We start from the raw sequence: 16,121 nt of genomic DNA, 5'->3' as shown, positions 1-16,121 counted from the left end.
TTTCGGCTCGTTCCCGTCATGCTGACTCTGTCGCCCTCTCTTCCCTCGATGGCGGGGCAGCTAGAGGCTACGTTGATGTCCCCCAGGCTGAACGTGCAGTCGCGGTGCACCTGTGCCCGCAGACGGCGGCCACCTGGAGGTCTCGACCTAGACTCCCGTCTAAGCCGTGTAGGGTTTCGGCATCGCTGGTGTCGAAATCCTATAACGCTGCTGGACAAGCTGCCTCAGCTCTTCATGCCATGGCCATCCTGCAGGTCCACCAGGCCAAGGCACTGAAAGAGCTCCACGAGGGTAAGACCGACCCGAAGATTATGCAGGAGCTCCGCGCTGCCACCGACCTTGCCCTCCGGGCGACGAAGGTGACAGCGCGAGCTTTGGGTCGGACGATGTCCACGCTGGTGGTCCACGAGAGACACCTCTGGCTAAACCTTGCGCAGATGCGTGAAGCCGAGAAAGTTCGCTTCCTCGATGCTCCCATCTCGCAAGGAGGGCTGTTTGGTGACACTGTCGAGGATTTCTCCCAGCAGTTCTCGGCAGTGCAGAAGCAGACGGAGGCCATCAAGCACATCCCGCCCCGCCGCGACCCGACCGCCTTTCGGCCGTCGAGGTCCCGTGGAACGTCTGCCTCCCAGCAGCCCCGGCCTTCTTCATCGTCAGCTCCGGCTACGGTGCCCCCTCCTCAGGCGGCCCCCCGGAAGAGGACAGAGAAGAAGCGACCACCGTCTCGTCAGCAGCCGCCGCGGAAGCAGAAGCGTTCCTGACGAGCCGGACCCGGGGCCTAGCGCCCACTTCCTCACAAAAAGAGTAGTCTCTCTCTCTGGGTCCCCCTTCCAGCCGCACTCACCCTCCGCAGGACGGTGTTCGGCAACTCGACGTTGCGTTGTGGCAACACGCAAGGCCGAGTATAAAATTGCGCAGCCCTCAGCACTCTCACCTCGACGGTGCGTTGAGCTGCGCCGCCGCCAGGCAGGCAAATCAGCGGAGCCAGTCCCCCCACGAGGTGGGGCCGGCACCGCTAGCCAGCGAACCGCCCTCCCCAGGGGCGATGAAGCAGATCGTACCTCTAGTGCCCCTGTCGCAGTCTTTGAGTGCTTGGTTAGCACTCACCAGACCGTCAAGGTGGCTGGAGAACACGATCCGTCTCGGCTACTCGATCCAGTTTGCCAGACCTCCACCCAAGTTTCGGGGCATCCTCTTTACCTCGGTCAGAGGCAGGGATGCTCCCGTGCTGCGGGAGGAGGTGGCAACCCTTCTGCTGAAGGGAGCGATCGAGCCCGTCCCCTCGGCCGAGATGTCCAGCGGGTTCTACAGCCCGTACTTCATCGTCCCCAAGAAGGGTGGAGGGTTGCGCCCCATTCTAGATCTGCGTACCCTGAACAAGCACCTCCAGAAGCTGCCGTTCAGGATGCTCACGCAGAGGCGCATCTTGACGTCCGTCAGGCGTCAAGATTGGTTCGTGGCTATCGACCTGAAGGAAGCGTACTTTCATGTCTCGATTCTCCCTCGTCACCGGCCGTACCTACGGTTCGCTTTCGAGGGGCGAGCATATCAGTACAGGGTCCTCCCATTCGGTCTGTCCCTGTCCCCACGTGCCTTTACGAAGGTCGTGGAAGCCGCCCTCACTCCCCTCAGGGAGGGAGGTGTGCGGGTACTCAACTATCTCGATGACTGGCTTATCTTAGCACACTCGCGAGACTTGTTGTGTACACACAGGGATCTGGTGCTCCGGCACCTAGACCGTTTGGGGTCACGGGTCAACCGAGAGAAGAGCCAACTCTCCCCTGCGCAGAGTTCCTTTTTTCTCGGTATGGAACTCGACTCTGTCTCCATGACGGCGCGGCTCACGACAGAGCGCGCACAGTCAGTGCTGAACTGCCTAAAAATCTTCAAGCAGCGACCAGCGGTCCCCCTGAAACTTTTTCAGAGGCTCCTGGGCCACATGTCGTCCTCGGCGGGGGTAATTCCCCTCGGGTTGATGCACATGAGACCGCTGCAGCACTGGCTACAGAGACGAGTTCCCTGGAGAGCGTGGCACGCAGGCAGGAGGTTGATCGTCATTACACCTCTCTGCCGTCGTATCCTAACCCCGTGGTCATCAGTGACCTTTCTACGGACTGGCGTCCCCATGGGGCAGGTCCCGAGGTGCGTCGTGGTAACGACCGACGCCTCCTTACGGGGTTGGGGTGCGGTGTGCAAAGGGCACACAGTGTCGGGTCTCTGGACGGAGTCCCAGCTGTATTGGCATATCAACCGCCTAGAGTTGTTGGCTGTTCTGTTGGCACTGAGGGGACTACGGTCCCTCGTGCAGGGCCAGCACGTACTGGTCCGATCAGACAGCACGACTGCCGTAGCGTATATCAACCACCAGGGGGGTATACGCTCACGACAGTTAACGCAACTTGCCCGACGCCTCCTCCTGTGGAGTCAGCAGGTGACGAAGTCTCTGCATGCCACTCACATACCGGGCGACCTGAACCAGACAGCCGATGCGCTCTCTCGTCAGTCGACGCCCCGTGGAGAGTGGCGACTCCACCCCCGTGCGGTCCAGCTTATTTGGGTGCAGTTCGGGCGGGCACAGGTGGACCTGTTTGCCTCCCTGGACACCACCCATTGCCCGCTTTGGTACTCCCTGACCGAGGGCCCCCTCGGCACGGATGCCCTAACGCACAGCTGGCCACGGGACAAGTGGAAGTACGCCTTCCCCCCAGTGAGCCTCATTGCACAGGTCCTGTGCAAGGTCAGGGAAGAGGAGCATCAAGTGGTACTAGTTGCGCCTTACTGGCCCAACCGGACTTGGTTCTCGGAGCTAATGCTCCTGACGACAACTCCCCCCTGGCCGATTCCCCTGACGAAGGACCTTCTCTCGCAGGGGAAGGGCATGTTGCGGCACCCGAGACCAGACCTCTGGAACCTCCACCTCTGGCTCCTGGATGGGACGAGGAGATCCTGAGTGGTCTACCCCCCGCGGTGGTGGAGACCATCACTCAGGCTAGGGCACCTGCCACAAGGCGGCTGTACGCCTTTAAGTGGCGCCTCTTCTCGTCTTGGTGTTCTTCTCGCAGAGAAGACTCACGGATTTGCTCGGTCAGGCACGTGCTGTCCTTCCTGCAGGAGAGGTTGGAGAGTAAGCTCTCTCCGTCCACGCTGAAAGTGTATGTAGCCGCTATCGCCGCTCATCACGAACCAGTTGCTGGAAAACCTCTAGGGCAGCATGACCTGATCATCAGGTTCCTCAGGGGCGCGAGGAGGCTTAACCCACCTCAACCGCGCTCCGTACCCTCTTGGGACCTCAATGTGGTCCTGGCGGGCCTTCAGAGGCCTCTCTTCGAGCCCCTCGGAGAGACCGATCTTTCTCATCTCACGATGAAGACGGCTCTCCTGACGGCGCTCGCCTCCATCAAGAGGGTGGGGGATCTGCAAGCATTTTCCGTGTCCACAGAGTGCCTAAGTTTCGGGCCCCGTGATTCTCACGTGATCCTGAGACCTCGGCCCGGCTACGTGCCCAAGGTCCCCACCACTCCCTTCCGGGACCAGGTGGTGACCCTGCAGGCGCTCCCCACCGGGGAGGAAGACCCAACCCCGTCCGTGTTGTGTCCAGTACGCGCCTTGCGCCTCTACGTGGACCGCACGCAGAGCTTCAGAGGCTCTGAGCAGCTCTTTGTTTGTTTTGGAGGTCAGCAGAAGGGGAAAGCTGTCTCCAAACAGAGACTGGCGCACTGGATCGTGGACGCCGTCACGACTGGGTACCGATCTCAAGATTGCCCGTGCCCGCTGGCAGTGAGGGCGCACTCCACCAGGGGTGTGGCCTCCTCGTGGGCACTGGCTCGGGGCGCCTCTCTGGCAGACATATGCAGAGCTGCGGGTTGGGCTACGCCCCACACCTTCGCGAGGTTCTACAACCTCCGCGTGGATCCGGTGTCAGCTTGAGTCTTGCAGGATAACACCAGGTAAGACCAGCGGCCGGCAGGGCGTACGCCTGCGACGAGCGCCAGCCCCCCTCTTAGGTGGGTCAGTGCGCACTCGCCTGCCTTCCCTTCTTTCCCTTCGGGCGAAGAATAGGCATTCCATCCATCACTGGGCGGAGCAGCCGGCCACCTTTGGCGGGCACAAGTTGAGTTATCTACGTGTTACTCTAACCGACCTCAGTGCTCCAGACGTGGTAACCCCCCAGCAGGGTGGTTCCGTCTGAGATTCCGTCATGAGTTGTTCCCCCCGGAACCCATGACCTTCCCCGGGTGGGCATCCACCCTGCGGATTCTCGCACATACCTCCCATGAGTTCTTCCCTACCGGTAAGACCATGCTGTTTCTCCACTGTATTCCCCCCCGAGGGTGGGAAGTGGTCTCCGTAGCGCACCTCCCCCTTGAGGGAATAGCCCTTACCCAGTGGCCTATGAGCGGACGGCTCTCACCAATGGGGCCGTCTGAGTTGACAGAGGGCAGGGGCTACCCATCTTTTCTGAAAGCTCTGGGTCCCCCTGTCTACCTACTGGAAGGTTACAATCTCGCGAGAGCGCTACGTCTGACTCGATCAGGCTGGTCAACGTCGCTTCGCTGGGGATTGTGACGCGGCTATTGCCGTGGCGTTTTCAATAGGAGCCCCATCTGTCGGCTTCGATACAACGTCGAGAGACCGACAGAAAGGGAACGTCTCGGTTACGTATGTAACCTCTGTTCCCTGATGGAGGGAACAAGACGTTGTGTCCTTCTTGCCACGACAATAGCCGTCCGCTGCAGCAGTCACGAGATGCTCTCAGGCTCCTCAGCACAAGAGGTGAATGAATGGGCACGCCGGCTCCCATTTTATACCCGGATTTCCGGGGGCGGAGCCCGGCATGCAAATTTCATTCGCCAATTTTCATTGGCCTTTTCAAAATAGTCAGAGACGATTGGTTCTCAAGGGCGAACCCCATCTGTCGGCTTCGACACAACGTCTTGTTCCCTCCATCAGGGAACAGAGGTTACATACGTAACCGAGACGTTTCCCAGTGCAATACAGTTTGGTAAGTGCAGTGACAGAGCTGCGTGTTTGTGTGAAGTGCGATTGTTGTTGCCTCTCTCACCGATATTTTACTTCATTTTAGTTTATTTTGCGAGTGAAACTTGTTTTCTGGCTGCATTAAGTCCATATAACTACTGTAGATTTGGACTCGCGGACAAGGAATCCTGCTGTTTACATATGTCATCTGGCTGTTCTGAGTGTGTAAGTGAATGAGCTGCATAGTTGAACATGTGCTACATTGCTATAGATAATTATAGTACCCTTGTAGTAAATTGTTAAACTGTTGTAAAACTGTATAGTAAGATAATATAGTATCTAGGACTTTTACTGCAGTTTACTATACAAAAGTAATATATTTGTATAATTGTGATAGTAAAGAACTTTCTGTCTATTTGTGTGATTTCTTTAAAGATAACAACAGACATTTCATTCTTGTGCAACAACTATAAAGGTTAACGTACAGCCCTGCCAATAGGTGTGATCTAGTTCAAGCTAAATTTATCGGCATATGACATCAAAGTACCATATACTGCACACCGTATACAGTAAATGCATTCGCTATGTCAGTGGATTACAATCCTGTTCCTCGGACCCACTGCTCTGCACATTTTGTACGTCTCTGTTATCTGTTTAAATGTGTTCTTTAGTGTCCTTGTGTTCTCACTCTACGTCATCATTAACCGTCGGTTTCATTACTCAAGATCAGAGAACGCATGAAAGTCCCCAGATGTGTTCTTGATATCAAAGCGTGCATATGCAGACTTTCTTGTACCGAACTGGTCTGAGAAACGGCCACAGTTCATGGATATCTCAACTAATGAGCTGATGATCTGAGTTAAGTGTGCTGGATAAGGAAGACATTCAAAATGGGCAGAGTAGTGGATCCCCAGGACCAGGATTGAAAACCACTGAGCTTGTTCAGCCCTCCCAAACTACAACAGGGAAAATCCTTTCACTACAATAGACCGATATCAAACATTTAAAAAAATATTTGTTCCTACCTGAAATATCCAGAGACTGTGTTCTTGGAAATTCTTGGGGAACCTGTAACTTTTGGAGCCTGCATCCGATGACTCAAACTGAACCCTGTTGGCAAAAAAATGTGTCACCCCATATCTGTCAAATATTAATTTAAAAATTATTTAAAAACATATTACTTCTAATAACTCTTTTAGGATAAACTTTGCACACAGATTTTCTTTGCCTGAACTGCTTTGAAATGGTGGAACATATAAGCAAACATATTTTGGGCTGAACTAACCCATGTAGATTCTGGGTTGTCACGTTAACTCTGTAGAGTAAAGTTGTGTTTGTGTACTCACATGTTCAGAAGAAAAGATGCCATTTCGACATCACTCTTTATTCCCTTCTGCTCCTTAAGTGTTTTCCACCGAGTCATTTCTAAACCAATATTTACTATGGTGCTCTGCCGCTGGTTACTAATAATAATCACACACAAAACAAAGAACATGAGAACTAATGGGGCTAAATCCCCTTTTATCCATACATGTATGAAATGAAGCTTGTAAGGCTGCACAATATATCAAATTTATTGAAATATCACAAGTTTGTATTATGCAAAATGCATTTCCAACGGTTTGCTATAACTTTAAAAATTCCAAATGTTATGTTTAATCAAAGTTTAAAGCTGATGCAGAAAAAAGTCAATATTCACAGGGAATAAGATCTGGTGGTCAGGGACGGGAACTGAAACATTCGTGTTTGTGACAAGTACTGTACATCTCACACAAAGCAGTCTCCTGACAGAATATCCTTAAATTTTGGGGCTATATTATAATAAAGGGAATATCAGTGTGTAAAATGTATATTAGTGGGTAAAGATCATCATCACTGTATGCCTCTAAGCACGTGTGATTATGTCTGCAGCTCAGTTATATTGAAGAGGAAAAGGTCAAATGTTTTAATGGGTCATTTTATCTTGGGGTCTGGATGAAACGCTTCCGAGTTCTGTCTATTGAATATCTCTGCACTTTAAGTTAATATATTGATAACAAGATTATATTTTCCAACAATTAACCAACATTGTTAATGTAGTCTTTTTTTATGTCCCTTTTTTATAATTACATTTTATATGGTCCCAGGAAATGATTTTGGTGAAAATTAAAAACCGATTCTGACTCACAGTGACTTTCATCAATATTTACTGAAAGTATAATCTAAATAAATAAATCCTCATTTTTAGAATTTCTATCCCAGACATTACTTTTCCGCATGAGGTGTTACAATAAGACATTTTTTTATCCTTTGGTCATGATGGTGTTTTTTTTTACTTTTTGGGTGAAATTGGTTTGATTTTATTATTACCTTTTGGTAGCTGATGGTGTTTCTTCACTGAAGTTTGGTCTTTCACCTTGAGAATGATCACTCTTCACAGACACAGAGCTGATTATAGTTGATGACACACTAATGACAGAAAGAGAAAAGACACTTCATTTGAAGAGATCAAATTATTAATAGTTAAAAAGCTGATATTAATGGCTATTTTCTGCTAAAAGTGTGCACATCTTTATTTGACAAATAAATAAATGAACCTGTGATTGAATTTAATTGTTGTTTGCATTGTCAGGTTAAAAACATAATCAGAATCAGAAAGAGCTTTATTGCCTATCTATTGCTTGCGCATACAAGGAATTTGTTTTAGTGACATAAGTTTCCAGTACACAGAGACAACAACACACAGACAAAAAATAGGCAAATAAATAAGTGTATAAACAATTGTGCTAGAAATGATAATGAAATAGGATTGAGTAAGATGCAGGGATGTACTAGGATGGCGGGGTAACAAATAAATATAATGATATTGTAATTTTTATCGCATAAGTGTGGAACATTTAACTGTTCATGAGGTAGATAGCCTGGGGGAAGAAACTGTTCTTGTGCCTGACTGTCCTGGATTTGCAGCTCTGAAGCGCCGGCCAGATGGCAAAAGTTCAAAGATGGGGTAACTTGGATGTGAGGGATCCAGAGTGATTTTCTGAGCCCTTTTCCTCACTCTGAGTGATCATTCATTCACCTTTTTTTCTTTGGAGCCTAGTGCATCTGATGACTGTATTCACATTGCTGAAACTTCTACGTGGTGCAGTGGAGTGTCCCTTCCTAGCGACCTTCCCTTGGCGTCTCGGCAGTTCCAGAGGTTCTTCAAAAGAGCTTGATTCTAAAAGAGCTAATTCCTCAGCGTGGCATGTCCCGCTGCTCTCGTGGGTGCAATTCCCACGATGTCTGCCTCAGGTGTTTGGCGGTCCAATACGCTGAGGCAGCTTTCGTGGATACATCCTGCCCGCACTGCGGGCGGATGCCTATTCAGACGTAACGGTCACGGTGGCTGTGTTCTTCTGAGAGCCAGCCACCACCTCGTCTGCTTCCCACTCTGCAACCGCAGCGGCTATGGCTCTGCTGTCAGTGAAAGCCAATGCAAGTATCTGATCTATTTCTAAATAGCTGCGTTTAAGCTATGCCCCTTTTAAGGAGATTGTCCTTGATGGTTTATATAGATGTGAATAGCTGATGGTAATACTGCCACTCCTTACTTTGTCTATTTCTTTCATTCTTAACTGCCTTAACGTCCATGTGCGTTTGCGTCATGTTTGTTATTTGTTAGTTAGTTAGTTGGTTTGTTTCCCCTTCTACGTAGTCAATAAACCCGCATTTGTATTTCACGCTTGAATTGTTTGTGCTTATTGATCACATTTTAACGTGACTTAAACTGCTTGATTTCGTCTGAAGTGGTACTGTACTACAGTAAGAGTATTGTTTTCCAGGGCCAGGAAGGTTCTTAGAGTTAATATACAATCTGCTGATCACCCGCTGGACGAGTGTATTTAGTTGTTGCTATTATTGAATCTGCTGCATCAGGTAAAGTGTAAAAGATAGGTATGGTTTATGCACTGTTAATTATACATATCTTACTGGGATTAAATTCATAGTTCCCTGAAAATACAATACAATTTTGTAGACTAGATCAGAACATGGATGATCACCCACATGCAGCCGTTATTACTGTACCAATGGTCTTAAGTCAGATTGTTTCATTACGTTTCCACTGTTGTGCCAAACCGTTCAAAGCACAGTCTGGAACTGTTACAGTTATGTTTCCAAGTGAGCCTGGCTCGGCACACCTACGATTAAACCGTTCTCGGCCCTGAATTATCGGCACTGTTTTCTAACACTGTTTTCTTGAAAGAGAACTCAATTCAGCATTTACACGCTGTTACTGACAAAAACAGTTTGTGATCTTTTTTCAGCACAATATTTAAATAGGCAAGGCCAGAGTGACATGTCATTGATGCGAGTCAAATAGATTCTAAACAGCCTGGTTAAAGAGGGGGGACTACTCATATTCGTGATAAAGAGGTGGGACTACTCAGAATCGTGAAAAATGGGGCAAGGAAGATCCCATATGAATATGGATAAACCAACATACAGAGAAATGAGGAAGAGGTGGGGAACGGGAAGTTTACAAGGTGTACCCTATTTAAAAGAAAAAGCAAACTTTCCAGAAAACAGTACATTTAGTACCAAAAAAATTGAGAAAATAAGAGAACACATGGGGAAAAAGACATTTAATATGTCTAGAAAAGAGAAAAATATGATGAACAGTGTAAATGTTTAGAGTTATGGGAGAGGGAAGCAAATAGACGTGACCATGTTTTTAAAGAAAAGGCTTTGGAAGAACTGCCACCGCCGTGTCAGACACCCCCAGTGCCGCATGCTCTATTGTACCCTGTTTTGGATCAAGAGGGAAGGGGACCTGCAAGAATTTTACTTATCCGCGGAATGCCTATATTTCGGGCCCAGTGACTCTCACGTGATCCTGAAACCCCGGCCTGGCTTCGTGCCCAAAGTTCCCACCACTCCCGTTCGGGACCAGGTGGTGAACTTGCAGGTCCTCCCCACTGTGGAGGAAGACCCAACCCCGTCTGTATTGTGTCCGGTACGCGAGCTGCTCCTCTACCTGGATCTCACACAGAGGTTCAGGTGCTGTAATAATCCATGGATTGTGATGATGTTAGTCAATTTTCTTAAATTTTTGTTTATTTAGTTTTTGTTACTGTCTATCATCTTCAGAATGATCACTCTACACGGAGCTGAATATGTAACAAGGCGAAGGACGATAAAGGACGATGGTGAACAGATAAGTGATGAATGAATTTGATAATAAAAAAGTGAAAAAAGGAAAAAAACAGAGTAATCCAAAGAACACAGCTATAGTGTCCGGGTAATGGGGTGCAGGTGTGAGAGTCATAGATCTTTGGGAGCGTTGCAAAAGAACATCCTGGGGGAAAAAACAGGGAAAAACTGACAAGGAGACACACAGGAGTGTTACAGATTACAGATGATCCTGATCTTTCACTAATGACATTAAAATCAAAGAGAAAAATATTATATGGTTCGGATTTTGGTTACTTTTTTGCTTGCCTCCATCAGTGTTTAAACTGCGTCAAAGCTCTTGGGGGTCCCTGACAGTAAAAGCAACGATACATTTTTATCACCATCACACGAACATTTTAAGCGTGATCAATCTCCGGATAATGTTAATTAAGAATATGAAAATAATCCACATGAACCAATGCAAAATAAGAAAAACTAATGTCATTCCTTTGGCCGAGAGCAGAAAGCTAGCCTTCTCCTCAAAGGCAGAGTTCATTATTGCAAGGGAGTGCAAAATAATCTCTGGGAAATGCCAAAGTTTTCTAAGGGACCAAAATTATTCTTGCAAAGGAAAGCAATGATTCAGGGGAGAGCAAAAACTTTGAAATACTTTTTACAAATAAGGGACATTAAAGTGTTGTTTAAGCACTCACCTCTGCTGATTCTAGGTTACTACAAGTTACCAGGGCCCGTCTTAAAAACCGAGAGTTTCTTTCTGTTGTTGGCCCTAAATTGTGGAAGTCTCCCGGTAGGGATGTGCACATCGATGCTATAGTATCGATATATCGACACTCGAAAGCTACTGTTTAGGTATCGATATTTCATAAAAAGTATCGATATCTTAATTAGGGCATGACTAAATGTTATTAAAGCTGTGCAGTGTTTATGCCAATTGGTGACAGTGTATATAATGTTAAAACTTTCCAGCTGGCTGTGCGTGCGTGCAGTCTGTAGCACGATGACGTAGTGGACTTTACCCATACGTAATGGTTGTTATACCACGCATGCACGCTGGTGTATTTTGATGGTGCAGCGCGAGTTGTGTGGTCAAGTGGACGACGCATTCATTTTAAACAGAGCGGCACGATGGCAGAGAGGAAGCATAGCGTGGTGTGGTGTTATTTTTCTACATTTGAAAAGTGGCACACAGCAATAATACTAGCAACCTTTTTAAACATTTACAAACGACACACCCTGAAACTAATAAAGAGGCTGAACGAAACCAAGCTGCCCGTGCCCAGTCTTCCTCTGTCCCACAAAAGACGTTACAGGAGACTTTCCAGGGAGGCAAAACTTATCCAGGTACAAAGAGCTGGTCATTAGTTAACTTATTACGTGTAATCCCTTGTCACTTGGTACAAATAGGCAAATAAAAATAAGTGTGTTTGTGTGCGCACACAAATGAAAGTTTGCAAAAACATATCTCCATAAAAAAAATATCAATCATGTTTTTATTACGTTTTTATGTTTTTCTATAGCTTATACATTTCGTTACACTGTACTTGTATGTGTGTAATGACAATAAATTGAATCCAATTACTTAATCAAAACAAATCCACTGTAGTTTGATTGAAATTAATTGGAATTCAAATGATTTTATTTACATAAACAGTTATCTGTTTATGCAAATAAAATCTTCAAGTACTGTAATATTACCAATTAATAAGAGAATCATATATATATATAATAAGACAGAATGGTCTGTTTAAAATAACATATCTATGTTGATAGCAATTTAGTTAATTGAGTTATGTTGGTTAATACTGTATGTAATAGTTCAGTAGAGTAAGTGTAACAGCTTAAGAAAAATGGCCTGTTTAAAATGACAGTGAAAATATGCAGTTAACGTTGTTAGGATTTGTTTATTTTATTAGGATTTATGGTATTTCATCATAATTTTTGGAAGAATGTGGTTTAAAAATTTTAATCTCTTGTTAAATTAACCTTTTATAATAAGTATGTTATTAATGGCCAGTACAAGTCGTAATTTGCCTTTAATTTTAATTATATTCTATTATAAAATGTAAAATTCTCGCAGTATCGGTATCGGCATCAGTATCGCTTAAATTTAAAGAAAAAATATCGGTATCGCATCAAAAAAATGTGGTAGCCCATCCCTTTCCCCCAGTCCTTATCAGAACTGCCTCAACTTTATCTATTTTTTAAGTCTACTTAAAGTCTAAAACATATTTCTTCTCTTTGGCATTTAATATTCTTTGACCTGGTATGCTATGATGAACCTTATCCATTTTACAGTGTGTTTTTATAGTCTTGTATTCACCTGTTTTGTCTTGCAATAGTTTGTACAGCACTTTGGTCGACTTTGGTTGTTTTAGATATGCTTTATAAATAAACGTTGTATTGTATTGTTGTAGCTGTGTTGCTTGGCACCGTTGTACAGATAGCTTCAGTTGAAGGTGAATCTCTTTTTAGACAGCGTGCCAATATCAAGTCTTCTTTCGTGCTTGAATGAACAAAAACGTACAACATGCCATAAAGCACATTTTGTCGAGTACCTTAATAACCACAGACTTCAACGAGTAAAATAAGTCTTAAATGAATGCATAGAGTTAGGAAAATGGGAAACGTGTCAGATCTTACAGGTGGGTCTTAACAGGATTTCATTACTTGCAGTGTACACTTTTTTTTACTTGCCTTTCAGTATCTGGTGGTGTTTTTTCACTAAAGTCTGGCATTTCTTCTTGGGATTGGTCACTCTTTACAGACACAGGTGATCCTGATCTTTCCCTACAGAAATTAAACAGAGCAGAGAGATTAACATTGAATTAAAGGAAAAACCTTAGGGTGTACTCTCACTAGGCAATCTGAACTGTACCCGAGCACGTTTGACCCCAGGGCATGGTTCTTTAACAGTCCCTGGCTCGCTTGGAAGAGGTGGGCCAGAGCACAGTGCGATTATAGGGATTATTTTATTTACAATTCAGCATGTAATGCATGGTTTATATATAAAGAAAGTAAGAATAAGAGCTCCTTTTCCACAACAAACTTAGTGTTATGATTCTGCCTTCTCTTGTCTTGATTTTCTGGTCTAGGGGCAGAATCATGACAGACCCACGTGTTTTATGTGGAGAGAAGCATGTTATTGTCAATCTGGATTTAATATGCATTCTCTCCAGTCTCGTCCTTTGGCCCCGCCCCTCTTGTTTCTAGTATACCTTTCCTCCTGTGTCTCATTCCCCACACCTGCCCATCGTTATCTCCTTTGTTAGTCTCCCTATTTAATGCCCTCTTGTCTATTGTCTTGTGCTCGTTCGTTGTACTTGTTACCTTGTCCTAGAAGCCTTGTCCTGAGAAATACTTTTAAGTATATTCTAGTCTTTGTGAGTGTTCGTTTTAGTCTTAGTGATTTATAGTTGAGTTCTTGTTGAGTGTTTAGTTTTCAGTTTATCGTGTTTGTTACTGTGTACTCTGTTTTGTTAACCCCTCGTGGGTTTTTGTTTTCTGTTTATATATATATATTAAAGTCCTTGTGTTAACCCCTTCATCCCCCCTGCCTGCAATTGGGTTCTTCATCCACGTTCACGACATACAGTATATTCTAAGTTTCTTAATCGCTTCCGACACCTCGCAAACAGCCTTTATATAATCACCTTAACACACAGAAGGTTGCTGGTTCTAATCTCAGTGCCAGCAGGTCATGACTGAAGGGCCCTTGAGCAAGACACCTTACCCCTGATTGCTCTGCAGTAATGTGACACTGTATAAAAAACTACTTGTAAGTCGCTTTGGATAAAAGCGTCTGCCAAATGAATAAATGTAAATGTAAATGTAGGACATATTGCTATTTACCTCCATGAAGAGACTGATGCTATACTGTGTGTGGAACTGAATTTCAGCTGAGCATTTAGATATAATTCATTTTACTCGACAAAGCATATGAAACAATATAAAAATGACGACTATGCTGACTTGAGTGTGGACTATGCATGTTCAAAACAGAGTAATCCAAAGAACACAGCTATAGTGTCCGGGTAATGGGGTGCAGGTGTGAGAGTCATAGATCTTTGGGAGCATTGCAAAAGAACATCCTGGGGGAAAAAACAGGGAAAAACCGACAAGGGGACACACAGGAGTGTTACAGATTACAGATGATCCTGATCTTTCACTAATGACATTAAAATCAAAGAGAACAATATTATATGGTTCGGATTTTGTTTACTTTTTTGCTTGCCTCCATCAGTGTTTAAACTGCGTCAAAGCTCTTGGGGGTCCCTGACAGTAAAAGCAACGATACATTTTTATCACCATCACACGAACATTTTAAGCGTGATCAATCTCCGGATAATGTTAATTAAGAATATGAAAATAATCCACATGAACCAATGGAAAATAAGAAAAACTAATGTCATTCCTTTGGCCGAGAGCAGAAAGGTAGCCTTCTCCTCAAAGGCAGAGTTCATTATTGCAAGGGAGTGCAAAATAATCTCTGGGAAATGCCAAAGTTTTCTAAGGGACCAAAATTATTCTTGCAAAGGAAAGCAATGATTCAGGGGAGAGCAAAAACTTTGAAATATTTTTTACAAATAAGGGACATTAAAGTGTTGTTTAAGCACTCACCTCTGCTGATTCTAGGTTACTACAAGTTACCAGGGCCCGTCTTAAAAACCGAGAGTTTCTTTCTGTTGTTGGCCCTAAATTGTGGAAGTCTCCCGGTAGGGATGTGCACATCGATGCTATAGTATCGATATATCGACACTCGAAAGCTACTGTTTAGGTATCGATATTTCATAAAAAGTATCGATATCTTAATTAGGGCATGACTAAATGTTATTAAAGCTGTGCAGTGTTTATGCCAATTGGTGACAGTGTATATAATGTTAAAACTTTCCAGCTGGCTGTGCGTGCGTGCAGTCTGTAGCACGATGACGTAGTGGACTTTACCCATACGTAATGGTTGTTATACCACGCATGCACGCTGGTGTATTTTGATGGTGCAGCGCGAGTTGTGTGGTCAAGTGGACGACGCATTCATTTTAAACAGAGCGGCACGATGGCAGAGAGGAAGCATAGCGTGGTGTGGTGTTATTTTTCTACATTTGAAAAGTGGCACACAGCAATAATACTAGCAACCTTTTTAAACATTTACAAACGACACACCCTGAAACTAATAAAGAGGCTGAACGAAACCAAGCTGCCCGTGCCCAGTCTTCCTCTGTCCCACAAAAGACGTTACAGGAGACTTTCCAGGGAGGCAAAACTTATCCAGGTACAAAGAGCTGGTCATTAGTTAACTTATTACGTGTAATCCCTTGTCACTTGGTACAAATAGGCAAATAAAAATAAGTGTGTTTGTGTGCGCACACAAATGAAAGTTTGCAAAAACATATCTCCATAAAAAAAATATCAATCATGTTTTTATTACGTTTTTATGTTTTTCTATAGCTTATACATTTCGTTACACTGTACTTGTATGTGTGTAATGACAATAAATTGAATCCAATTACTTAATCAAAACAAATCCACTGTAGTTTGATTGAAATTAATTGGAATTCAAATGATTTTATTTACATAAACAGTTATCTGTTTATGCAAATAAAATCTTCAAGTACTGTAATATTACCAATTAATAAGAGAATCATATATATATATAATAAGACAGAATGGTCTGTTTAAAATAACATATCTATGTTGATAGCAATTTAGTTAATTGAGTTATGTTGGTTAATACTGTATGTAATAGTTCAGTAGAGTAAGTGTAACAGCTTAAGAAAAATGGCCTGTTTAAAATGACAGTGAAAATATGCAGTTAACGTTGTTAGGATTTGTTTATTTTATTAGGATTTATGGTATTTCATCATAATTTTTGGAAGAATGTGGTTTAAAAATTTTAATCTCTTGTTAAATTAACCTTTTATAATAAGTATGTTATTAATGGCCAGTACAAGTCGTAATTTGCCTTTAATTTTAATTATATTCTATTATAAAATGTA

General features: G+C 44.5%; 2 protein-coding genes across 2 annotated transcripts in view; one reads left to right on the top strand and one right to left on the bottom strand.

Moving 5' to 3' along the window:
• LOC306895610 (NACHT, LRR and PYD domains-containing protein 3-like) overlaps positions 1-16,121 on the top strand; it is a 183,581-nt gene that overhangs the window by 97,655 nt on the left and 69,805 nt on the right. The window lies entirely within an intron of this gene.
• The window catches only part of LOC306895609 (uncharacterized protein), an 85,752-nt gene that overhangs the window by 40,472 nt on the left and 29,159 nt on the right, over positions 1-16,121 (bottom strand). Inside the window, exons 7-10 of the mRNA XM_079458979.1 lie at positions 12,826-12,918; positions 7,327-7,425; positions 6,324-6,440; positions 6,003-6,087 (exon numbers count right to left, since the gene is read on the bottom strand). Of these exons, the coding sequence (XP_079315105.1) occupies positions 6,003-6,087; positions 6,324-6,440; positions 7,327-7,425; positions 12,826-12,918 (394 nt within the window). The remainder of the gene's footprint in view (positions 1-6,002; positions 6,088-6,323; positions 6,441-7,326; positions 7,426-12,825; positions 12,919-16,121) is intronic.

This window comes from Barbatula barbatula, assembly GCF_947034865.1.
Source record: "Barbatula barbatula genome assembly, chromosome: 6".
Classification (NCBI taxonomy): domain Eukaryota; kingdom Metazoa; phylum Chordata; class Actinopteri; order Cypriniformes; family Nemacheilidae; genus Barbatula; species Barbatula barbatula.
This window is presented reverse-complemented; position numbering and strand designations above follow the sequence as displayed.